Here is a 24736-nt window from a genome sequence, read left to right as displayed (position 1 = left end):
ATGACGTCGGTGGCGGCGCGCCGGAAGTGAGAAAGGAGAAAGCGGAAGTGAGCGGAGGGGGGGAGCCTCTAATGGGGAACAGGCTGCTAAAAGTCATCATTAAAGGGGAAAGTCTAGTGAGAGGGACAGACAAGGCCGCCAATACTGAGCCTGACCTACAACAAGCATGCAGCCAGTGAAGGCAGAGCTCCACATCTGAATCTTCCCTCCAGGTAAGTGACTTTAAACTGGCTGAAGCCGGAGGATCGCCATGACTCCACCCACTGTGATCACCTTAGGAGCCGCCATCGGTCCAGAACCGCCGTCCTCATCCCTTCGCTTTCCGGACCGAGGCGGTCCGCGTGATTCTTCCGGTCTGTGAAGCCTGGGGATCGGAGTGACGGGCGCCCCCTGTAGGTCCTCCTCCATCCGGTGTGAAGTGACAACCATCTGACCCCGGGGAGGGGAAATCGACATTTGTGGGGTCACAAATCCTGACGATGGACGTCTCTGATTGGCTCCCACTGAGGCTGCATTCACACCGGAGCGTCTTTGAGTGATATTCCGGAGCTTTTATGCGCGATTTTTGGCGTGTTTTTGCGCATTTGTATGCAACGTTTTTGGGCTTTGGCGTTTTTTTGTTTTTTTATTAGCCAATAGAGAAAACTGTTATCTGTAACTCTGCCGGGTTATTCCCCCCCACCCCCCCCATATCAAACTTTTTGAAAAAATCTTATGCAGTTTGTTAGATCAACCGTTGTTTGCGTATATCTCACACAGAAGAAGCGATATTAACAGTTATTTGCTGGGGGAGGGGGGCTAACCCGTCATCAGCCCCCCCCCTTATCAAAACATTGACCAAACAACTATTTTGAAGCGATTTGTTAGATCCTAGTGTTGTCCCGATACCGATACTAGTATCTGGATCGGCACCGATACCGAGCATTTGCCCAAGTATTTGTACTCGGGCAAATGCTCCCGATGCTTCCCCCGATACCTAGAGGACAGCTGTGATCGGCGCGTGGGGGAGTTACAAGATTCTCCCCCAGCGGCTTTCAGCAGCTTTAGTGACATACAGCGGTGATCGCTCACAGCTGACTGTCACTGCATCCTCCTCCATGCCCCCTCCATTCCTCTGTCCCTCTCCGTTCTCCCCTCCATTCCTCTGTGCCTCTCCGCTGTCCCCCTCTGTTCCTCTCTCCTTATCTGTCCCCTGCATTCCTCTCTCCTTATCTGTCCCCTGCATTCCTCTCTCCTTATCTGTGCCCCTCCGTTCCTCTGTGCCTCTCCGCTGTCCCCCTCCGTTCCTCTCTCCTTATCTGTCCCCCCTCCGTTCCTCTCTCCTTATCTGTCCCCCCCCCCCCGTTCCTCTCTCCTTATCTGTCCCCCCCCCCCGTTCCTCTCTCCTTATCTGTCCCCCCCCCGTTCCTCTCTCCTTATCTGTCCCCCCCCCCGTTCCTCTCTCCTTATCTGTCCCCCTCCGTTCTCCCCCTCCGTTCCTCTCTCCTTATCTGTCCCCCTCCGTTCCTCTCTCCTTATCTGTCCCCCCCCCCGTTCCTCTCTCCTTATCTGTCCCCCCCCCCGTTCCTCTCTCCTTATCTGTCCCCCCCCCGTTCCTCTCTCCTTATCTGTCCCCCCCCCGTTCCTCCTTCTTCCCCCCCTCCCCCCTTCTCTCCTTATCTGTCCCCTCCGTTCTCCCCTCGTTCCTCTCTCCTTATCTGTCCCCCTCCGTTCCTCTCTCCTTATCTGTCCCCCTCCGTTCTCCCCTCCGTTCCTCTCTCCTTATCTGTCCCCCTCCGTTCTCCCCCCTCCATTCCTCTCTCCTTATCTGTCCCCCCTCCGTTCTCCCCCTCCATTCCTCTCTCCTTATCTGTCCCCCTCCGTTCTCCCCCTCCATTCCTCTCTCCTTATCTGTCCCCCTCGTTCTCCCCCTCCATTCCTCTCTCCTTATCTGTCCCCCTCCGTTCTCCCCCTCCATTCCTCTCTCCTTATCTGTCCCCCTCCGTTCTCCCCTCCATTCCTCTCTCCTTATCTGTCCCCCTCCGTTCTCCCCTCCTTATCTGTCCCCCTCCATTCCTCTCTCCTTATCTGTCCCCCTCCGTTCTCCCCCTCCTTATCTGTCCCCCTCCATTCCTCTCTCCTTATCTGTCCCCCTCCGTTCTCCCCCTCCGTTCCTCTCTCCTTATCTGTCCCCCTCCGTTCTCCCCCCTCCATTCCTCTCTCCTTATCTGTCCCCTCCGTTCTCCCCTCCTTATCTGTCCCCCTCCATTCCTCTCTCCTTATCTGTCCCCCTCCGTTCTCCCCCTCCGTTCCTCTCTCCTTATCTGTCCCCCTCCGTTCTCCCCCTCCATTCCTCTCTCCTTATCTGTCCCCCTCCGTTCTCCCCTCCATTCCTCTCTCCTTATCTGTCCCCCTCCGTTCCTCTCTCCTTATCTGTCCCCCCCCGTTCCTCTCTCCTTATCTGTCCCCCCCCCGTTCCTCTCTCCTTATCTGTCCCCCTCCGTTCTCCCCCTCCGTTCCTCTCTCCTTATCTGTCCCCCTCCGTTCTCCCCCTCCGTTCCTCTCTCCTTATCTGTCCCCTCCGTTCTCCCCCTCCGTTCCTCTCTCCTTATCTGTCCCCCTCCGTTCTCCCCCTCCGTTCCTCTCTCCTTATCTGTCCCCCTCCGTTCTCCCCCTCCGTTCCTCTCTCCTTATCTGTCCCCCTCCGTTCTCCCCCTCCGTTCCTCTCTCCTTATCTGTCCCCTCCGTTCTCCCCCTCCGTTCCTCTCTCCTTATCTGTCCCCCTCCGTTCTCCCCCTCCGTTCCTCTCTCCTTATCTGTCCCCCTCCGTTCTCCCCCTCCGTTCCTCTCTCCTTATCTGTCCCCCTCCGTTCTCCCCCTCCGTTCCTCTCTCCTTATCTGTCCCCCTCCGTTCTCCCCCTCCGTTCCTCTCTCCTTATCTGTCCCCCTCCGTTCTCCCCCTCCGTTCCTCTCTCCTTATCTGTCCCCCTCCGTTCTCCCCCTCCGTTCCTCTCTCCTTATCTGTCCCCCTCCGTTCTCCCCCTCCGTTCCTCTCTCCTTATCTGTCCCCTCCGTTCTCCCCCTCCGTTCCTCTCTCCTTATCTGTCCCCCTCCGTTCTCCCCCTCCGTTCCTCTCTCCTTATCTGTCCCCCTCCGTTCTCCCCCTCCGTTCCTCTCTCCTTATCTGTCCCCCTCCGTTCTCCCCTCCATTCCTCTCTCCTTATCTGTCCCCCTCCGTTCTCCCCCTCCATTCCTCTCTCCTTATCTGTCCCCCTCCGTTCTCCCCTCCATTCCTCTCTCCTTATCTGTCCCCCTCCGTTCTCCCCCTCCATTCCTCTCTACTTATCTGTCCCCCTCCGTTCTCCCCCTCCATTCCTCTCTCCTTATCTGTCCCCCTCCGTTCTCCCCCTCCTTATCTGTCCCCCTCCATTCCTCTCTCCTTATCTGTCCCCCTCCGTTCTCCCCTCCGTTCCTCTCTCCTTATCTGTCCCCCTCCGTTCTCCCCCTCCATTCCTCTCTCCTTATCTGTCCCCCTCCGTTCTCCCCCTCCTTATCTGTCCCCCTCCATTCCTCTCTCCTTATCTGTCCCCCTCCGTTCCTCCTCCTTATCTGTCCCCCTCCGTTCTCCCCCTCCATTCCTCTCTCCTTATCTGTCCCCCTCCGTTCCTCTCTCCTTATCTGTCCCCTCCGTTCCTCTCTCCTTATCTGTCCCCCTCCGTTCCTCTCTCCTTATCTGTCCCCCTCCGTTCCTCTCTCCTTATCTGTCCCCCTCCGTTCCTCTCTCCTTATCTGTCCCCCTCCGTTCCTCTCTCCTTATCTGTCCCCTCCGTTCCTCTCTCCTTATCTGTCCCCCTCCGTTCCTCTCTCCTTATCTGTCCCCCTCCGTTCCTCTCTCCTTATCTGTCCCCCTCCGTTCTCCCCCTCAGTTCCTCCGTCCCCCCTCCTCCTTCCCGATGCTTCCCCGATACCTAGAGGACAGCTGTGATCGGCGCGTGGGGAGTTACAAGACTCTTCCCCAGCGGCTTTCAGCAGCTTTAGTGACATACAGCGGTGATCGCTCACCGCTGACTGTCACAGCATCCTCCTCCATGCCCCCTCCGTTCCTCTCTCCTTATCTGTCCCCCTCCGTTCTCCCCCCTCAGTACCTCCGTCCCCCTCCTCTTTCCTTTGTGTATAAATAGAGTCAGCTGACTCTGTCCATTCACATAACTGAAACATTGTAACCTCCTGTGATTACGATGTGTCAGTTTATGAATGGAGCCGCTGTCTTCTCTCCATTCATTCTCAGTGCAGCTGAGGCTGCAGAGAAAGGGACTGGGAATCTCTATCCTCTGTCTCTTTCTCTGTCTCAAGGGGGAGATATCAGAGGTCTGTTAAGACCCCTGATATCTCACCAAAGCCCCCAACAGGGCTGATTAAAAAAAAAAAACAAAAAAAAACAAAGAATAAAAAAATATTATTGTAAAAAATAAAAATTGTAAAACAAAAACAAAAAAAACACACACACATACAACGTTCACCCCCCCAAAGAAAAATAGCAAAAAAAAACTGTTACGTGACATTAAAAAAAAAAGAATCGGTAATCGGTATCGGCAAGTACTTGAAAAAAAGTATCGGTACTTGTACTCGGTCCTAAAAAAGTGGTATCGGGACAACCCTATCGGTAAGATCAAGTGATTTTAACGTTCGATCTCACATAATTAGGAACTTTTTAAGTGATAAATGAGGGGGGGCCCGCCCCCCTTATCAAATTTTCTGGCCAAAATCATTCAGGATAATAGATATTCGTTAGATCTGGTAAGATCAAGTGGTTTTAACGTTCGATCTCACATCGTTTCAGAGATATTCCATAAAAATTAGAGATATTAGGTGGTACAGAAGGTACATCCATCTTCATCCGTCTCTGGAACCTTCTTTGGATGGTTCTTCAGCGGGTGCCTGTAGTCTCTCCTCACGCCTCTGTTCACCTCCCTGCCTCATGGTGATCTCTCCTCAGACCAACAAGCTTAAGTCTTTAGCTAGCCTCCCCCTTCTTGCAAAGCAGGCTGGCTTGGTAGTTCCACCCCTGTAGAAATCAATGGGGCTGTATTGTGGGCCATGGTCTCTGCTGCTGCTTGATTGGCTCCTCTCCCTGCCAATAGGGACACAGGAAGAGGAGAGGGAGGCATGCTCTCCCTCAGTGAGTGCCTGTGTCACTGTCTATTAAATCCGGCGGAAATGGCGGGAGGTGGCGGGACCATGGGTGATAGAGTAGCCCCCGCTACACACTTCCCGCCACCAAAGAACCTTTGGTCCGCCAAAGGAGGTAAAGAGTCTATGACCTGTTACATGCTTTTGATATACACACGGAAAAAAAAAAACAGGTTAGTGTCCACAGGAAACCATACAATTTACATCTGCATAAAACCCTGGCAGAGGAACATCCCACCAATTGGCATAGGAGGGAGGTTGTCCTGCTACAGGCCACCTTTAACTGGAATGGCCCAGCTAGATGTGCCAAGGGGGGTGAGTGTCAAAAACCATGAAATCAGGCCAAGACAGAAGTACAGTTAAATCACACTGGTTTAATAATAAAAGTAAAAAGAACAAACGTAGTCAAAATATAGCCAAAGTTCAGGAACCGGAATGGTTAGTCAGCCAAGCCAGAAGTCAGGGATCAATGTAGTGGAACAGCAAGCAGGATCTGGAGCCAGAAGGGATGTCAGCAAAGCAAGTCTTGAACAGGATCGCAGGAGAGCGTCTCTGTGATGTTGACCAAGGCGAAGGCAGAGCTTCTCTGGACTGGACGGCTTAAGTAGGTAGGACTGACGAGAAGGATATCATCAACAGCTGAGTAACTGTGAAGAGATAGGAGCTGGCAATTATCCGACAGCTGAGCGACCAGCTCAGAGAAGGAAGGGCTGAGCCCAGCCCTGACAGTGAGTTGGGATTGTCCACCACCAAATCTGTGGTGGAAGGGTCAGTTACTTCAAGAGTCCTTTTTACAATGAGAACAACCTCTTCAGAGCTTTCACTCAAAGTATCCTATGTTAGTCTTTTGGGCGGGTGAATAACCCTTCGCTCTCGCTGTTCTTTAGGTTCTGGGGTTACAGGCACACTGGTCTCCTCTTCTTCCTGCATATCAGCTTCAGCTTCCTCAATGAAGGATGGAAAGTCTTAGGGGTCTGTTGTCAGCAGGGAAGATTGAGGGTCTTCCAACTCTTCAAAAGGTGGACTTTGAGGTACAAATTCAGGAGCCTCTGGCCTGAAAGAAGAAGAAAAAGAGGGGGTGGCAGGCCCTGGCATTTGAGACGGCCACAGACAATCTTTCTCTTCATCCTCGCTGTTTTCATCTTCAGCAAGGGGTACAGAGTGAGATCTAGTCACTGGCCGGGATCTTTGAGAGGCCGTGGGTGTGGACTGTAAATCTGGCTGTGGTGGCACATGAACTGCTTCTGACAGAGGCAACAGATGATTGCAATGCCAAGTCTTCAGCGGGCCTGTGCTTCCCTCTGGCCGGATTTTATATATTGGGTGTCTGGGCAGATGCTTGCAAACGACATAGGGCTGTGACTTCCAGTGGTTAGCCAACTTGTGCTTTCCAGGGACACCCAGTTTTCTCAGCAGTACCTTGTCATCCAGCTGTAGGTCCTGCACTCGTACCCTGAGGTCAAAGTTTATTTTGTTTTTCTGTCCTTCGGCATATGAGGCAGCTTGAGCCTTATAGGCGGTTTTCAGACGTCTCTGCAAGCGATCCACATACCCTCTGTGGAAAGTTGCTAAGGTATGGTCGAGGGATGTGCTGAACGCCAAGTCTACCGGCAGCCGGGCCTATGGTCCGAACATCAAACTATAGAGGAGTAACCTGCGGCATCATTGGCGGTGCTGGTATAAGCATGCACAATAGCCACTATATGCTTGCTCCAGTGCTGCTTTTGTTCTGAATTTAGAGTTCCAAGCATATCTAGGAGGGTTCGGTTGAATCTCTTTGGTTGAGAATCTCCTTGAGGATGATACGGGGTGGTTTTAGACTTCCTGATGCCCAACAGGTCTAAAAGTCTCTTGATGTGTCTACTCTCGAAATCTCTCCCTTGATCAGAGTGGATGCGTTGGGACAGAGCATAGTGCCCCAAAAATTTCTCAGCGAAGATCTTGGCCACTATGGATGCTTGTTGGTCCCTCGTGGAAAACGCCTGGGCATATTGAGGGAAATGGTCAGTCACTACCAGGATATTTCTCTGCCCGCTCAGATCAGGCTCCAAGCACAGAATGTCAATGCACACTAGCTCCATGGGTCCCTGACTGAAGATGGCCCATTGGGGCAGCTCAGTGAAGCAAAGTCTTTAGTCTTCCTTTGGATACATCTGATGCAGGAGTGGCAATAGTCCTCAACTTTAGCCTGCATGCAGGGCCAGTAGAACCGGTTCCTTACCACCTTACCAGGTGAAAAGTCCTCTTGGGCCCTAGGTGGCCATGGTTGTCGTGTAGGGCAGTTAATACTGTCTCCCTATGTTTTTCAGGTAGGAATAGCTGCCATTTTTCTTCAGAATCATCAGAGGGGCCCCTTCGGTAGACCAACCCTCTGTGCACCTGAAACCAATCCCACTCTTGGTGCAGCAGATAGGTTTCCTTCGGGGAGTCAGTGAGGAGCAAGTCAGGGCGTTGGCTCTCCAAGGCCTTCAATGCCAAGCTACAGGGAGGGTCCTCCAACTGGTCCCTCCGCAGGTCTTTGACAGCTTGGGCAGACCTTCATTCCCTACCTGGGTGACATTGCAATAACATCTGGGGACACCAGTGGCTGACACTCCAACCTCTTTTGTTCTGGATCCTACTCCAGGTTGATGTTCTGCTCCTTGACATAAGGCTTCAGGTGTCAGCTGGGCCTATTCTTCTGGAGGGTCTCTGGAACAATGGGGCCTTCTTGACAAAGCACCCGTGTCTTGTTTCCCAACCCCAATCGATACTTCAGGCTGATAATAAACCCTGATAATGCAGCCAACCATCTGTGACCCGTGGCGTCCAACTTGGTGGTAGTGAAGATGTAGGTGAGAGGATTGTTGTCGGTCTTGATCACGAACTCCGCTCCATACAGATAATCCCTCCAGCTTATGCACCACCACCCACTTCAAGGCCAGGAACTCAAGTTTGTGCATGGGGTAGTTCTCCACCTAACCCATCTCGACTGGCGTCAAAGTGTAGCTCATATGGCTTGGTTGGATCTGCATAGGCCATGACTGGAGCGGTTGTTAGGCTTCACTTCAGCTGTCTAAAACCTCTTCACACTTCGTAGTCAGTTGTTCCTGAATGGACTCTGTGTTCTCTGGGTTCTCCAGCTGGTCTGACAGGCTTCGCCAGATCAGAGTCTTAGCGAATCCCTTTACAAATCTTCTGTAATAAGAGCAAAATCCCAGAAATGACCTAAGCTCAGTCACATTGGTAGGCCTCGGCCAGGAGTTGACAGCTTCTGGAGGTCGGTGGCCATTTCTTCAGCAGACACAATGTGGCCAAGGTAGTTGACCGAGGGTTGATAAAACTGGCGCTTTTCCAGAGACAGCTTCAACCCCCCCCATCATGGAGTCCCTTCAGGACCTTCTGCAGATGCTCTCGTGCTCTTGCCGAAAACGATGATGTCGTCTAAGCACACCAACACTTCGATCAGTTTCATGTCACCCACAGTCTTCTCCATTAGCCTTTTGGAAGGTGGCTGGGGCACCAGACAGGCCTTAATGCATACGGTCAAATCCAAAGATCCCCTCCGGGGTAATGAAAATTACTCGGGGTGCATGGGGATTTGGTAATGGCCACTCTTCAAATCCAGCATGCTGAACCACTTCACTCCTAACAGCTCTGCAAGGCATCTTCTATCCTTGGGGTGGTATATTTGTCGGGAATGGTCCTTTGGTTCAGCGTCCGGTAGTCAATACCCAGCCTCAGTGACCCATTCTTCTTCCATACCACCACTATTGGGGAAGCGTATAGATTCTGGGACTCTCGGATGATACCTGCCAGTTGTTTATGCAGATCCTACAAGTCCCCTAAAGGAATCCATCAAACTCTTTCCCTGAACGGCTTATGCACTCGAAGAGATGGATCCGGTATTGGGCACTTTTTGCACACCCCACATCATATTCACTCTTGGAGAATGCAGCCTGCCATCTCAAGCTGAGTCTTGGCCCTTTCCATTCAGGCAAAAGGGGAGTATTCTTCGGATAGAACTCCTCCACAGAGATCCCATCCTTTGCTCCCCCCACCAAATCAGACTGGGGTGGCCAGATTCACTTGTCCCAGCAACATCTGAGCCGGCATCTTCACTAGCAAGGCTGTTTATGTTGCGGACACTAACCAAGATCTTCCCGTGACTTCTTTGCTGCAACCCTTTGGTTGAAACCACCTCGGGAATTATCTCCACTCCTGTGTCTTCTCTCTGTCCGTCCGATTTAAGGACAATGACAGGGCCTGGTTGCTTCCAATTTAGCTTGACAGATGCTCGTAAATAGGCCACTTTACCAGGCTGTAACAACTCTCACACTGGTCCAAGCTCCAGACCTTCCCACTCCTTCAGCTGGAGCCTTCTGTTTTTGTACCAGGTGCTGGTAGGCTTGTCTCAGCATGGGGTGCACACTTGTAGTTGAAGTGCCCGGCTCCAGAACAAGAGGTGTCAACAGCGTTCTGACAAGATCAGTATTGGTCCCTATGATGAGAGAACTCTTACTGGCCCCTGGAGGGCGAGGAGAGACCACTGCCTGAGTGTCAAAAGTCTCGGCTTTCCCAGCCATGGAGGGATCAAAGGTCAGCTTGACCGGTAGATAGCCATCATAGGGGAAATTCTGAGTCACAATATCTGCAACTCTTCCAACTTCTGCAAAGGCAGGTGCTTGAGGTGCCGGTCATAGAAGTCTCTGTAGAGAAGGGTCACTTAAGCTCCAGTATCCAGAAGGGCCTTGGTGTAGACTCCCTTTACTTGGATGGGAACAACAGGAGAAGATCCCACCAGCTTGTCAGGGAGCATGGAGGAAGTGGTGGCCCTGGCCTGTTCGGTGGTTTGTATCCGCACTCCTCTCTGCGAGGTTCTGATTGGGCTTAAGTCTCTGCTAAGTTCTGGGAGTCTGGTGTGCATTGACTCTCCGACACCAGGCAGCATTTGTCAAAGGAAACGGGACACTGGGTTGAAGGCAACAACGGGGGGGTCCTCTGCAATGGTTTGGACTTTCGCTGCTGTCTCTTCGTGTCATTGGTTTTGAGCCAGCTACCGTAGATGGGCACCGTGGTTGGCTCCTTCACCAGAGCCCTCCGAAGTTTCCCTCTGGCTTCTGGCACTGTGCTTCAGGCTTCACTGGGCTTGGACACACCTGTCGATTAATGTCCCACATAATTTCACCATACCTCGCTATGCTCAATGGCACTCCTCACTGGTACACATGAAAATGGTCATCACCGCCTCCGATATAGACACTAGTATGGATGTGCGTGCATCGCTACCAAATATCCATAATATCCCTGTAATTATGGATAAACAAATATTAAAATCACTCGATCTTATTGGATCTAATGAATATCAATTAGCCGGGGTGATTTTTTTGGGGCAGAAAATTTGATAAGGGGGGGCCAACCCCCCCTCATTAATCACTTCATAAGTCTATAATTATGTGAGATCTAATCTCATCCTTACGTACCACCACCTAATATCTCTAACGTTAAAACCACTTGATCTTACCGGATCTAACGAATATCTAATAGCCTGAATGAGTTTTGGCCAGAAAATTTGATAAGGGGGGGGGGGGGGGGCAGCCCCCCCTCATTAATCACTTAATAAGTCTCTAATTATGTGAGATCTAACGTTAAAACCACAAATTGCTTCCAAAATAGCTAACTGTTTGGTCAGTTTTTTGATAAGGGAGGGGCTGATGACGGGTTAGCCCCCCCCCCCCCAGTAAATAACTGTTAATATTGCTTCTTCTGTGTGAGATCTAACGTAAACAACAGTTGATCTAACACTCTACTTTTTTTTTTTTTTTTTTTTTTATTCTTTTGTGTTTTTTTTTTTTTGTTTTTTGTTTTGTTTTTTAGCTTTTTCCATTAGCTTTTATTTCTGCTTTTAATATTATTCATTTATTTTAATGTTGTTTTTTTTTTTCCGTTAGGGTAATGGCGCGTACACACGAGCAGAATTTCCGTCTGAAAAATCTTGGGTGGTTTTTCCGACGCGGTATTCGGCTCAAGCTTGCCTTGCATACACACAGTCACACAAAAGTTCGCTGAACCTTTCGACCGTCAAGAACGCGGGTGACGTACAACACTCCGACGAGCCGAGGAAAAATGAAGTTCAATGCTCCCGAGCATGCGTCGAATTGTTTCGGAGCATGCGGAGGAATTTTTTGCGCGTCGGAATTGGTACAGGCGATCGGGAATTTTCAGATCGGAACTTTTTTCCGACCGGAAAAATAGAGAACCTGCTCTCGATCTTTTTGCTGGCGGGAATTCCGCCAGCAAAAGTCCGATGGAGCGTACACACGGTCTGAATTTTCGGACCAAAAGCTCTCATCGGAGTTTTGCTGGCGGGATTTCCGCTCGTGTGTACGGGGCATGAGGGGTTCGAGTTCAGTTTTTAGGTTAGGGTTATTCATTATTATTTTTTGTTTTTTTTTATTTTATTTATTATTATACAAATAATAATATAAATAAATGTCAAAAATCATAAAAAAAATTCTATAAATTTAATACAAATTAACAAATAACTAATTCGCCCCTTAAAGGGGCTGTAAATCCTCGTGATTTGCATTCTATGCATTAAGGTGAAAAACCTTCTGTAGTGCTGCCCCTCCTTCCTTCAGGGGCCCTGCGGACTCCGGCTCTGCGACTGTCCCACTGGGGAGACCTAACAGGAAGAGAGAAGAAATCCCAGCGAATAGGAACAAAGCGTATCCCTCTGTAGGGTGTAGAGAGCACAAAGTGTCATTTCTGTCTGCTGCCTCCTTCCTCCGCTATCTGCATGAATCGCTTCTGACAAATTTCTCCGACGCCAGGAGAAAAAAAAAAAAGGTGACGGGAGGGAGCTCCAGCACACAGCCCGTAATTGACAGCCTCAGCTTTGTGTGCTGTGTGAAGAGGGGGGGAGGGGGTGTCTCTTTCTGTCAGAAACCATGAAATCAGACCGAGACAGAAGTACAGTTAAATCTCACTTGTTTAATAATAAATGTAAAAAGAACAAACGTAGTCAAAACAGCCAGAGTTCAGGAACTGGAACGGATAGTCAGCCAAGCCAGAAGTCGGGGATCAATGTAGTGGAACAGCAAACAGGATCTGGAGTCAGAAAGGATATCAGCAAAGCCAGTCTTCAACAGGATCCCAGGAGATAGTCTCTAGAGATGTGACCAAGGCGAAGGCAGAGCTCCTCTGGGCTGGACAGCTTAAGTAGGCAGGACTGACGAGCAGGAACATCAACAGCTGAGTAACTGTGGAGAGATAGGAGCTGGCAGTTAGCCGACAGCTGAGCGGCCAGTTCAGAGAAGGAAGGGCTGAGTCCAGCCCTGACACTTTTTCCTCCATTCAGCTCTCAGAGCTCTCCTCACTGAGCTCTGCAGAGTGTGACCTCAGCTCTCCGCCCCCTGCTTTCTGACAGCTCAGACAAGCTGTATAAAATTCTGCACTTTGAACAGCTGTAGAGGGGAGAGGGCAGCAGATAAACAGGTATAACTTTATGTAGGAAGATTTGTATTTTGTATCTGTGTATCACATGAGGCCGGTCACTTCACTGGGGATTTGGAAGGGTTTACTACGGCTGTAATCTAATTAAATGTTGTGCCTCCCCCCCCCCCCCCCCCATCAACATTTTTAATCCCTTTAGTCACCTAACGCATATGTGCGGCAGGAAAAGGGGTGGGGTTTCATGCACACACAGTGCATTGTGGATGCCGTGATGTCTGTGCTTGTCTATGTAATGCAGGCAGATCATGGCTGGTGGAGGGGCCAGCAGGGGGCAGTACATGGCTTCCTGAAACATCACAGCACCCGGCCTCAGTACTCTCAAGAGCCGTCAGTCCTGATGCAAGCAGTGGGAGGGGAGACTGAAGGGAGGGCGGAGTTAGGCTTAACCATTGACGCTGTAAGCAGGATGAGGGGAGGAGCCAGTACAGCTGTGCAAGACTGAAGAGGAGGGCGGAGTTAGGCTTGACAATTGGCACTGTGAGCAGGATGAGGGGAGGAGACAGCACGCCTGTGCAAGGCTGAAGAGGAGGGTGGAGTTAGGCTTGACAATTGCCGCTGTGAGCAGGTTGAGGGGAGGAGCCAGTACACCTGTGCAAGACTTAAGGGAGGGCGGAGTTAGGCTTGACAATTGGTGCTGTGAGCAGGTTGAGGGGAGGAGCCGGAACAGCTGTGTAAGACGGAAGAGGAGGGCGGAGTTAGGCTTGACAGTTGGTGCTGTGAGCTGGATAAGAGGAGGAGCCTGTACACCTGTGCAAGACTATAGGGAGGGCGGAGTTAGGCTTGACAATTGGCACTGTGAGCAGGTTGAGGGGAGGAGCCTGTACACCTGTGCAAGACTTAAGGGAGGGCGGAGTTAGGCTTGACAATTGGCGCTGTGAGCAGATGAGGGGAGGAGCCTGTACAGCTGTGCAAAGACTGAAGAGAGGGCAGAGTTGGGCGTGACAATTGGCGCTGTAAGCAGGTTGAGGGGAGGAGCCGGCACAGCTATGTAAGACTGAAGGGAAGGCGGAGTTAAGCTTGACAATTGGTGCTGTGAGCAGGATGAGGGGAGGAGCCTGTACACCTGTGCAAGACTGAAGAGGAGGGCTGAGGGAGGATATAAATATTGCTGTAGGGTGGAGACTCGTTGACGCCATGTATGTACTGATGGCTCCGCCCTCTTCTTGTCTCTATTCAGGTTGATCACATGTCAGAGGAGTGGAGGTGTCTGGATGCGGTCACATGACCTACTATGTAGTATTGGCGTGTCTGTCCGCGGTCTGATCGTCTTCATATACAGAACGGCGCCGGATCTTTGCGGTGAAATGATGCGATATTGGGGGGAGATCTCGGTGGCCTCGGGTCAGGCCAGCAGAAGCTCCTTCGATCTCTGCAGAGGGAATTCCGCACGGGTGGAGATGCAGGAGCCCCCTTTTACATCAGCCGTCCGCCAACAGGCCGCGGCCCACCACCATGCTGGATGTCCCCTCGGAGCCCTGCAGCCTCACCATTCACACCATCCAGCTGATCCAACACAACCGCAAACTGCGGGCCTGATCGCCGCGGCCCAGGGGCAGAACCAGCAGCCGGTGGAAGGCATCAAAGTGGAGGAGAGCGAACCCCTTCCGCACCCGCCGCCGTCCCCGCCCCTTCCCGACGATCTGCTGCCGCAGGACTGCAAACTGCCCAAGCTGCCGTTCCAGCTGAGGCACAGCGACCCCGAGAGCGACTTCTACCGGTAAGACCAAAGCTGAAGAACCTTCCCTAGTCCCCATCAATCAAATCATTTTGTTTTTAGGAAATACCTCTTTGAAGTCCTGTGATGTCATCACTGGGTCTCCCTCTGAATTTGATGGGAGGGGCATGACAAGCTCCTATAACCATCACTTCACCCTGGCTTGGTTCTTCTTTTGAGAGCGTTTATATGAAAGAACATATCCTCAGGATCCCTTTAGACATGCATGATTCTCCCTGCTGGATGCTGCAGACTAGCTGTGCGATCCGCTGATCAGTTGCTCAACCATGCATGTCTGAAGGGATGCCAGGGATGTGTTCTTTCATGTAATGCATAGGATCACTTTAGACATGCATGTTCCTCCCGGCTTGCCACTGGGTGCTGTAGACTTTACCTGTGCGATCTGCTGATCAGTTACCTAAAGAGGAACTGCAGTCTGCTCACATGATTTGTAATAAAAACATCTTTGTCATTCTGAAGCTTCCCTCCAACCACTTTGCATATTATTTTATATATACTGGGATTCTGTACTTGCCAAATATAATAGAGAAATCTCCCTCCACCGAGTCTGGCTGCAGCCATTTTAAATGTGGGCAGCTGTTCACTTCCTGGATTTACACAGAGACACACCTCCAGCTCTGCAGCTCTCATTGCTCCTCTTATGACTCACCCCCCCACTCCCTTCCTGGCAAATTCTCAGGAGAGAGAGAGCTGTGTATGATGTCATAAGTCTAGGGCTAATGACCAGCCAGGAAACAGGAAGTGGGCTGTATAAGGGATTTACCAGCAGAAAAAAAAGTTTTTCTATCCAAAGTTAAAACAACAACAAGAAGTTTTAATAGATGAGAAGATGAAAAAATGAATCAAGTTCCGCTTTAAGCATGCACATCTAAAGGGATGTGTTCTTTCATAATTCTTGGGATCAGTTTAGACATGCATGTCCCCCCTGCTGGCCACCGAGTGCTGCAGACTTGAGCTGTGCAATCTGCTAAACAGTTGCTTGAGCGTGCATGTCTAAAGGGATGCCGAGCATATGTTCTTTCATATAATGGTCAGAAAAAACTGTTAAGGGTTAAAGGTGGGCAGCAACAATTTGGACCAGGAGGAGAGCACTCTGCCTTGTATCTCCTTCCTGCAAGAGCATTGCATGAAAGAACACAATTGTGGCATCCTATTAGATGCACATGTGCCTTTTAGCCTTGTTTGCCTGGAGATGGGCTTTAATGAATGGGCATTAAAGGAAATCTGTGCTTTGCTTTTATCCCTTTTCCCCCCCAATTACCTTTCATTCACTCCTCCACCTCTCCCTCCATTCAGGGGCCCGGAGCCACAGACCACGCCCAGTACTTTCATGCATGGACAAGCATGTGACTCGGCACTTATGACAGTGTCGGGCCAATCAGTGGGGAGTCCACAGCCCTCCCCCCCGCTTTAAACAGGGTTTTCCTTTCACTCACTCTCAGTAGCTGAATGATGCAGTGGGGGATGTGAAGAAAGGTAATTATATACTGTGGGGGTGGGGGCAATATTACTTCCAGATGTTAGAAACCAGCCAGATGATGATGATGGTGAGATGAAGAGAATGACAGATATACGCTAACGGTGTTTTTAAAGCATAATAAAATGCTTTAGCTGTGCAATCTGCTGATTAGTTGCTTGAGCATGCATGTCTAAAGGGATTCCGGGGGATGTGTTTTCTCAGGAAGAAAATTGATTGCAGAGAATGAATAGTCATTCACCCACAAAATAAAGGCACATTTTGTGAAAGGGGGGCTGTAAACATCACATCAACCTCCCTCAGATCTTCCTCCAGTAAGAGTGTTATGAAAGAACACACCCCTGACATCCTTTTAGACGTACATTTTTAAGATGTTTCAAACCAGCCAGGTGACGATGGTGAAACGCTTACACGAAGAGAACGGCAGATATATGACAACTGTGTGCTTAAAGCATAACTCTCATAATTCTGTTATAACCCCTCCTCCTCCTCTCTGATGTTCTTCTATTAGCGGGAGAGGAGAACCCGTCACAGAGCTCAGCTACCACTCCTGCCGCCAACTCATGTACCAGTCTGTGGCCACCATCCTGGCCCACGCCGGCTTCGACACCGCCAACGAAAGCGTCCTGGAGACCCTCACCGACATCTCCCACGAGTACTGCCTGAAGTTCACCAAGATGCTGAGGTTCAATGCGGACCGCGAGGCCCGGCTAGGCCACACCCCCTTCCAGGACGTCATGGAGCAGGTCTTCCATGAGATGGGGATCGGCAGCGTCCTGTCCCTACAGAAGTTCTGGCAGCACCGTATCAAGGATTACCACGCCTACATGTTACAGGTGGGGAGGGGCCTGACGCAGATATACACTTAAGGACCCGCCCCTTTTTATGACATTTGTTGTTTACAAGTAAAAATCTGTATTTTTTTTTTGGTAGAAAATTACTTCGAACCCCCAAATGTTTGCATTAAAGTCAATGGGGGGGGGGCGATTTTTGCATTGAAGTCAATGGGGGGGGGTTTGCATTGAAGTCAATGGGGGGATGCTTTTTGCATTGAAGTCAATGGGGGGTGAGGGGATTGGGGATTTTTGCATCGAAGTCGATTGGGGGGGTTGGTGATTTTTGCATTAAAGTCGATTTTGGGGGGGGGGTTGGGGATATTTGCATTAAATGCAATGGGGGGGGGGGGAGATTGGGGATTTTTTCATTGAAGTCGATTTTGGGGGGGGGGGTTCGGGGATTTTTTCATTGAAGTCGATTTTGGGGGGGGGGGGGGATTTTTGCATTGAAGTTGATTTTGGGGGGGGGATTTTTGCATTGAAGTCAATGGGGGGGGGGGGGGGGGTTTCGGCAAAGCGCTTTCTAACCCTATTTTCGGTGGATATTTCGGTACATCCCCAGCTTTTGTTATGATCTGGGTAGCTTTTCCCTTCCTACGCTCTACAATTAACCTCTGTGGAAGTAAAACATGTCGGAGGGAGGAGCTCCAGCTGGTCATGTTTTTGATCTGACGTTTCAATAAAGTTTTTACTAATTGGGGTGTTTTCTGTACTCCTCCATGGTGATGTTGGTGTCATTTGTCTCTCCTCCTCTCTGTGCCGGCAGGTCAGTAAGCAGCTGTCTGAGGAGTACGAAAAGTTGGTCCATCCTGAGCGCGTCTCTGAGGACACCAAACCTGTGAAGATCAAAGAGGAGCCGGTGACGGACATCACATTCCCCATCAACGAGGAGCTGGAGGGAGACCTGGCACCCGGGGACCAGTCCCTCCCTGTAGGGGTCCTGGGGGCCCAGGGTGACAGGTTCTCTTCTAATATGGAGGTTGATTCCTCTCCTCAGCCATCAGGTAAGGAGCACATTTCTCCACATGTGATGTCTACATCAGTCCTCCACCACCAGCGGGATCATTCCGCCCTCTGGTAGTGTGGGGATCATTCCGCCCTCTGGTAGTGTGGGGATCGTTCCGCCCTCTGGTAGTGTGGGGATCGTTCCGCCCTCTGGTAGTGTGGGGATCGTTCCGCCCTCTGGTAGTGTGGGGATCGTTCCGCCCTCTGGTAGTGTGGGGATCGTTCCGCCCTCTGGTAGTGTGGGGATCGTTCCGCCCTCTGGTAGTGTGGGGATCGTTCCGCCCTCTGGTAGTGTGGGGATCGTTCCGCCCTCTGGTAGTGTGGGGATCGTTCCGCCCTCTGGTAGTGTGGGGATCATTCCGCCCTCTGGTAGTGTGGGGATCGTTCCGCCCTCTGGTAGTGTGGGGATCATTCCGCCCTCTGGTAGTGTGGGGATCATTCCGCCCTCTGGTAGTGTGGGGATCATTCCGCCCTCTGGTAGTGTGGGGATCATTCCGCCCTCTGGTAGTGTGGGGATCATTCCCCCCCCATCTGGTAGTGTCGGGATCATTCCCCCCCCCTCTGGTAGTGTCGGGATCACTCCGCCCTCTGGTAGTGTGGGGATCACTCCGCCCTCTGGTAGTGTGGGGATCACTCCGCCCTCTGGTAGTGTGGGGATCACTCCGCCCTCTGGTAGTGTGGGGATCACTCCGCCCTCTGGTAGTGTGGGGATCACTCCGCCCCCTGGTAGTGTGGGGATCACTCCGCCCCCTGGTAGTGTGGGGATCGTTCCGCCCTCTGGTAGTGTGGGGATCGTTCCGCCCTCTGGTAGTGTGGGGATCATTCCGCCCTCTGGTAGTGTGGGGATCATTCCGCCCTCTGGTAGTGTGGGGATCATTCCGCCCTCTGGTAGTGTGGGGATCATTCCGCCCTCTGGTAGTGTGGGGATCATTCCGCCCTCTGGTAGTGTCGGGTGCAGGGAGACCGGAGAAAATGTAAAGCGCTTTCATATGTTTCCTTTTATTACATTTAATATTCAAATGTTTTCCAAGGTAATCTCCGGGGGGAAGAAATATTGTCTAAATGGTGGAGTTGTCAGAAAGAAGCCTTTACTGCGTTAATGCCACAGAAAAGCCAGAGGAAGGGAGGAGAGCTGAGGAAAGAGGAGAGAAGAGGGAAAGAGACAGGAAAAGGAAGAAAGGAGAGGAGAGGGAAAGCGAGAGGACAGGGAAAGATGGGGGGGGGGTAGAGAGGAGAGGTAAGAGAGAGGAAAAGGAGGAGAGGGAAGGAAAAGGAAGAGAGGAGAGGAAAGAAGAAAAGAGAGGAGAGGAAAAGGAAAAGGAAGGAGGAGAGGAGAAGGAAGAGAGAGGAGAAGGAGGAGAGGGAAGAAAAGAGAGAGGAGAAGGAAGGAGGAAAGGAGGAGAGGGAAGGAAGAGAGAGCAGAGGAAGGAGGAGAGAGGAGGGCTGGGTTCACACATGCCGTGGCCGTGGCTCACAGTGGGGGGTCCGGTGTGTCTCTGTTCACCATTTCAGGTCAGAATTTCTGCTTGAATTTGCATCTGATTTGGAGCCAGACTCGCAGAACCCTTTTCCAATGCGGCCACCCCGGAGCTGTGTGAAGCGGCTCCATTGAGAGCCAGTCAGTCTCCTGTCATGCGAATTGGATGTGGAGGAAACTGGTATCCAATTGGCAGAAGTGTGAACCCAGCCGGAGGAAGAGAAAAGAGGGAAAGAGACAGGAAAAGGAAGAGAAGAGAGGGAAGGAAGAAAAGAAAGGGAGGAGAGGGAAAGAGAGAGGTGAAAAAAAGAGAATGGGATTGGGAGAGGGGGGAAAAAAGAGAGCGAGGGAGAAGATGAGAGTCGGCAGCAGGGACTGATCTGTGTCAGACATTTGTGAGCCAGAAGTCCAGGATGTAGTTGGTGACCCCGGCTTGTGATTTCTGTCGGAAGTAATAATTCCCTGGAAGTATTACACGATGCATTACTTACTGATGCTGGGCCCATGTTTAGCACTTTCCTGTGATGTGACCCGGAACATGTTTACATCTCAAATGAAGAAAGTCAGAAAAGTCCTCGTTCTATGTTGTTGTTCTGACTGGTGACTGAAGGTAATGAGATCGGAGGGTACGCCGGGTCAGTGGTGTTTTGTGGAGCGATCGGCGGGATTGTTCCTTGAATGACCCGGCGAGGTGTTTATTATCTCTCCCCACCATTAGTGGTACTAAATGTGAAGAACCCCCCCCCCCCCCCCCCCCCCCCCCCCCCCCCCCCCCTTGCAATCCGGAACCATCGGCACAAAGCTCTAATAAACCAAAACTGTTGCGTTGCAGGCGGCCGCTTATTCCCCCGGATGAAGTGGATTGTCGTTGAAATCAATTTTCTTTTCAATCGGCTCCTGAAATGTGTTTTATTTTTTTTTCCTCATTTGAATTCCAATTGTCTAATAAGCGGGCCGAGCGACACGGGGAGGTTCAGCTGGTTGCAGTAAAAGTCCTTTTTGTTTGCGATAGATTTGAATATGTAAGTCCGGCGCCCCCCGCTGGTACCGGGTTATAGCGACACGGCAACTCTATTGTGAGGAGATGTAAGTGGAAAGGTGGATTCTGGTAACAAAGTAACACCAACAAGAGCGCCTCCTAGATAGTTTTATTTTTTAAATAATAAACTTGTTATACTCTCCTCCTCTGTGTAATGGTTGTGGCACAGATAAGCCCAGATCCTCCTCTACTGGGGTCCCTCACCACCTCCTGCCTTCTAAGTACTCCTTCCCCCTTGGGGGGTACTCATGCAGTCTCACTCCCGAGCCCTGCTGACACAGACAAGCGGGGGCTTTGCACTCTCCCGCACCCAGCACACTGAGGAGCTGTCAAGGCTTTTGATTGGGAGTCAGTGGGCTGAGCCAATCGCAGCAGTCACATGATACAGAAGCCACGCTGCCTCCCCCGAGCATTAGGGCTCGTGCACACAGGACATTGTAAAATCAGTAGCGCTAAAGACGCTCTTGTTAACGTTTAGCCGCGGTTTCACATTAGCGCTATTGCGCGTTTTCCCAGCGTTAGCATTTCTTGGGCCTTTTATCATTAAAAACACTCCCTATAATGTAAAAACGTCAAACACAGCGTAACGCGGATTGACCCGTTTGGCCGTGTTTTTTTGGCATTATTTTGTTTTTACTGCTCCTGGAAGCACAGGCTGTCGTTTTTTTTTTTTTTTTTTTTTGTTTTTGTTTTTTGTTTTTTTTCTACTGCCCCTAAACACTTTTGCCTCCAAACGCCTCTGACAGTATATGTGCGCACGGACACATAGGAGGGGCTTTCAGAGGCAGTTAAAAAAAAAAAAAACGTCAAACGTCCTGTGTGCATCATGAGCCCTTTCAAAACAAAAACAAACAAGTTATACTTGCCGGCTCTATGTAATGGTTTTGCACAGAGCAGCCCCGATCCTCCTCTTTTCGGATCCTTCGCCGGCGCTCCTGGCTCCTCCCCTCTGCCAAGTGCCCCTAATAGTAAGCCTCTTGCTATGAGGCACTCAAGCAAGCTCGCTCCTGAGCAATGCGCTTGTGAATGGACATTGTCCAAATCCCAGTCTGTCTGTCTGTATACCTCAGGGGGGAACAGATCCCGGTCTGTCTGTCTGTATACCTCAGGGGGGAACAGATCCCGGTCTGTCTGTCTGTATACCTCAGGGGGGAACAGATCCCGGTCTGTCTGTATACCTCAGGGGGGAACAGATCCCGGTCTGTCTGTCTGTATACCTCAGGGGGGAACAGATCCCGGTCTGTCTGTCTGTCTATACCTCAGGGGGGAACAGATCCCGGTCTGTCTGTATACCTCAGGGGGGAACAGATCCCGGTCTGTCTGTCTGTATACCTCAGGGGGGAACAGATCCCGGTCTGTCTGTCTGTCTGTATACCTCAGGGGGGAACAGATCCCGGTCTGTCTGTCTGTATACCTCAGGGGGGAACAGATCCCGGTCTGTCTGTCTGTCTATACCTCAGGGGGGAACAGATCCCGGTCTGTCTGTATACCTCAGGGGGGAACAGATCCCGGTCTGTCTGTCTGTATACCTCAGGGGGGAACAGATCCCGGTCTGTCTGTATACCTCAGGGGGGAACAGATCCCGGTCTGTCTGTCTGTATACCTCAGGGGGGAACAGATCCCGGTCTGTCTGTCTGTATACCTCAGGGGGGAACAGATCCCGGTCTGTCTGTCTGTATACCTCAGGGGGGAACAGATCCCGGTCTGTCTGTCTGTATACCTCAAGGGGGAACAGATCCCGGTCTGTCTGTCTGTATACCTCAAGGGGGAACAGATCCCGGTCTGTCTGTCTGTATACCTCAAGGGGGAACAGATCCCGGTCTGTCTGTCTGTCTGGGTAGTACTGGGGGGACAGATCCGGTCTGTCTGGGTAGTACTGGGGGGACAGATCCCGGTCTGTCTGTCTGGGTAGTGCAGGGGGAACAGATCCCGGTCTGTCTGTCTGGGTAGTACTGGGGGGACAGATCCCGGTCTGTCTGTCTGTCTGTCTGTCTGGGTAGTACTGGGGGGACAGATCCCGGTCTGTCTGGGTAGTGCAGGGGGAACAGATCCCTGTCTGTCTGGGTAGTACTGGGGGGACAGATCCCGGTCTGTCTGTCTGGGTAGTACTGGGGGGACAGATCCCGGTCTGTCTGTCTGGGTAGTACTGGGGGGACAGATCCCGGTCTGTCTGTCTGGGTAGTACTGGGGGGACAGATCCCGGTCTGTCTGTCTGGGTAGTACTGGGGGGACAGATCCCGGTCTGTCTGTCTGGGTAGTACTGGGGGGACAGATCCCGGTCTGTCTGTCTGGGTAGTACTGGGGGGACAGATCCCGGTCTGTCTGGGTAGTGCAGGGGGAACAGATCCCGGTCTGTCTGTCTGGGTAGTACTGGGGGGACAGATCCCAGTCTGTCTGGGTAGTACTGGGGGGACAGATCCCGGTCTGTCTGGGGGGACAGATCCCGGTCTGTCTGGGTAGTGCAGGGGGAACAGATCCCGGTCTGTCTGGGTAGTGCAGGGGGACAGATCCCGGTCTGTCTGGGTAGTGCAGGGGGAACAGATCCCGGTCTGTCTGGGTAGTGCAGGGGGAACAGATCCCGGTCTGTCTGGGTAGTGCAGGGGGAACAGATCCCGGTCTGTCTGTCTGGGTAGTACTGGGGGGACAGATCCCTGTCTGTCTGGGTAGTACTGGGGGGACAGATCCCTGTCTGTCTGGGTAGTACTGGGGGGACAGATCCCAGTCTGTCTGGGTAGTACTGGGGGGACAGATCCCAGTCTGTCTGGGTAGTACTGGGGGGACAGATCCCTGTCTGTCTGGGTAGTACTGGGGGGACAGATCCCTGTCTGTCTGGGTAGTACTGGGGGGACAGATCCCTGTCTGTCTGGGTAGTACTGGGGGGACAGATCCCAGTCTGTCTGGGTAGTACTGGGGGGACAGATCCTGGTCTGTCTGGGTAGTGCAGGGGGAACAGATCCCGGTCTGTCTGTCTGGGTAGTACTGGGGGGACAGATCCCGGTCTGTCTGTCTGGGTAGTACTGGGGGGACAGATCCCGGTCTGTCTGTCTGGGTAGTACTGGGGGGACAGATCCCGGTCTGTCTGTCTGGGTAGTACTGGGGGGACAGATCCCGGTCTGTCTGTCTGGGTAGTACTGGGGGGACAGATCCCGGTCTGTCTGTCTGGGTAGTACTGGGGGGACAGATCCCGGTCTGTCTGTCTGGGTAGTACTGGGGGGACAGATCCCGGTCTGTCTGTCTGGGTAGTACTGGGGGGACAGATCCCGGTCTGTCTGTCTGGGTAGTACTGGGGGGACAGATCCCGGTCTGTCTGTCTGGGTAGTACTGGGGGGACAGATCCCGGTCTGTCTGTCTGGGTAGTACTGGCGGGACAGATCCCGGTCTGTCTGTCTGGGTAGTACTGGGGGAACAGATCCCGGTCTGTCTGGGTAGTACTGGGGGGACAGATCCCGGTCTGTCTGTCTGGGTAGTACTGGGGGGACAGATCCCGGTCTGTCTGTCTGGGTAGTACTGGGGGGACAGATCCCGGTCTGTCTGTCTGGGTAGTACTGGGGGGACAGATCCCGGTCTGTCTGGGTAGTACTGGGGGGACAGATCCCGGTCTGTCTGTCTGGGTAGTACTGGGGAGGGAACAGATCCCAGTCTGTCTGGGTAGTGCCGGGGAGGGGGGGTGGGGGGGGGGGGAGATGGGGGACGACAGGTCCTGATTGGGTGTACGCTGGCGGCCGGTGGATTATCTGTATGACCTCCTGGAATATCTTTGTCCTCATACTGAGCTGTTGTTTCCTCTCCCCAGGATCAGACGTGAACACCTCGCCGCTGTGGAGTTTGACGCAGGTGAAGATGGAGCCTCAGGACAACGAGGATTCGGCGGTACACGAGCACAGCGTTCTGGGTAATGACGTATTTGAAGAGCCCATGTCTGGGATCAGCGACTCGGCCATCCCAGCCAGTCCCAACGGATCAGAAGTCAGCTACGCCTCTCCCTCCCCCGACAGCCTAATGGGGTCCTCTCCCGTCTTCAACCAACGCCCCAAGAAGAGAATGAAGAAAATTTAATTGTGGGGGGAGGGGGAGAAGAGTCGGGACTGATTCTGCTGAACATTCTTCATTGCTGGTATTATGGGGACTGGCAGTTGGCAGACAGTTCCTGGAATAAAAAAATTGTCTTCGTTATTCATACCCAAGCGGGAATGAATTAAAATTTCTTTTTTTTTCCACAAAGTGCTCGATAAAGTTATTAAAAATGATCAAAGTGCATTATGTACAGTGCCTTGAAAAAGTATTCATACCCCTTGTAATTCTTCACATTTTCTCATGTTACAACCAAAAACGTAAATGTATTTTATTGGGATTTTATGTGATAGACCAACACAAAGTGTCACATAATTGTGAAGTGGAAGGAAAATGATAAATGATACAAATAAATATGTGAAAAGTGTGGGGGGGGGGACATTTGTATGGCGCCCCCCGGAGTCAATACTTTGTAGAACCCCCTTTCTCTACA

At 51.7% G+C, this 24736-nt stretch overlaps 1 protein-coding gene across 1 annotated transcript; it reads left to right on the top strand.

Annotated features, from left to right (window-relative positions):
• The first annotated feature begins 6 nt into the window (after positions 1-6).
• On the top strand, positions 7-24453 carry SUPT7L (SPT7 like, STAGA complex subunit gamma). The gene is given in 7 exon segments (XM_073628767.1): positions 7-212; positions 13841-14075; positions 14077-14188; positions 14191-14380; positions 16387-16711; positions 17478-17715; positions 24026-24453. Coding segments are annotated over 6 exon segments (1329 nt in total). The 5' UTR covers positions 7-212; positions 13841-13874; the 3' UTR covers positions 24289-24453.
• Positions 24454-24736: the final 283 nt, after the last annotated feature.

The sequence above is a fragment of the Aquarana catesbeiana genome, linkage group LG04 (genome assembly GCF_042186555.1).
Source record: "Aquarana catesbeiana isolate 2022-GZ linkage group LG04, ASM4218655v1, whole genome shotgun sequence".
Lineage (NCBI taxonomy): Eukaryota > Metazoa > Chordata > Amphibia > Anura > Ranidae > Aquarana > Aquarana catesbeiana.
The sequence above is the reverse complement of the archived record's forward strand: the minus strand, read 5'-3'. Positions and strand labels throughout refer to the sequence as shown.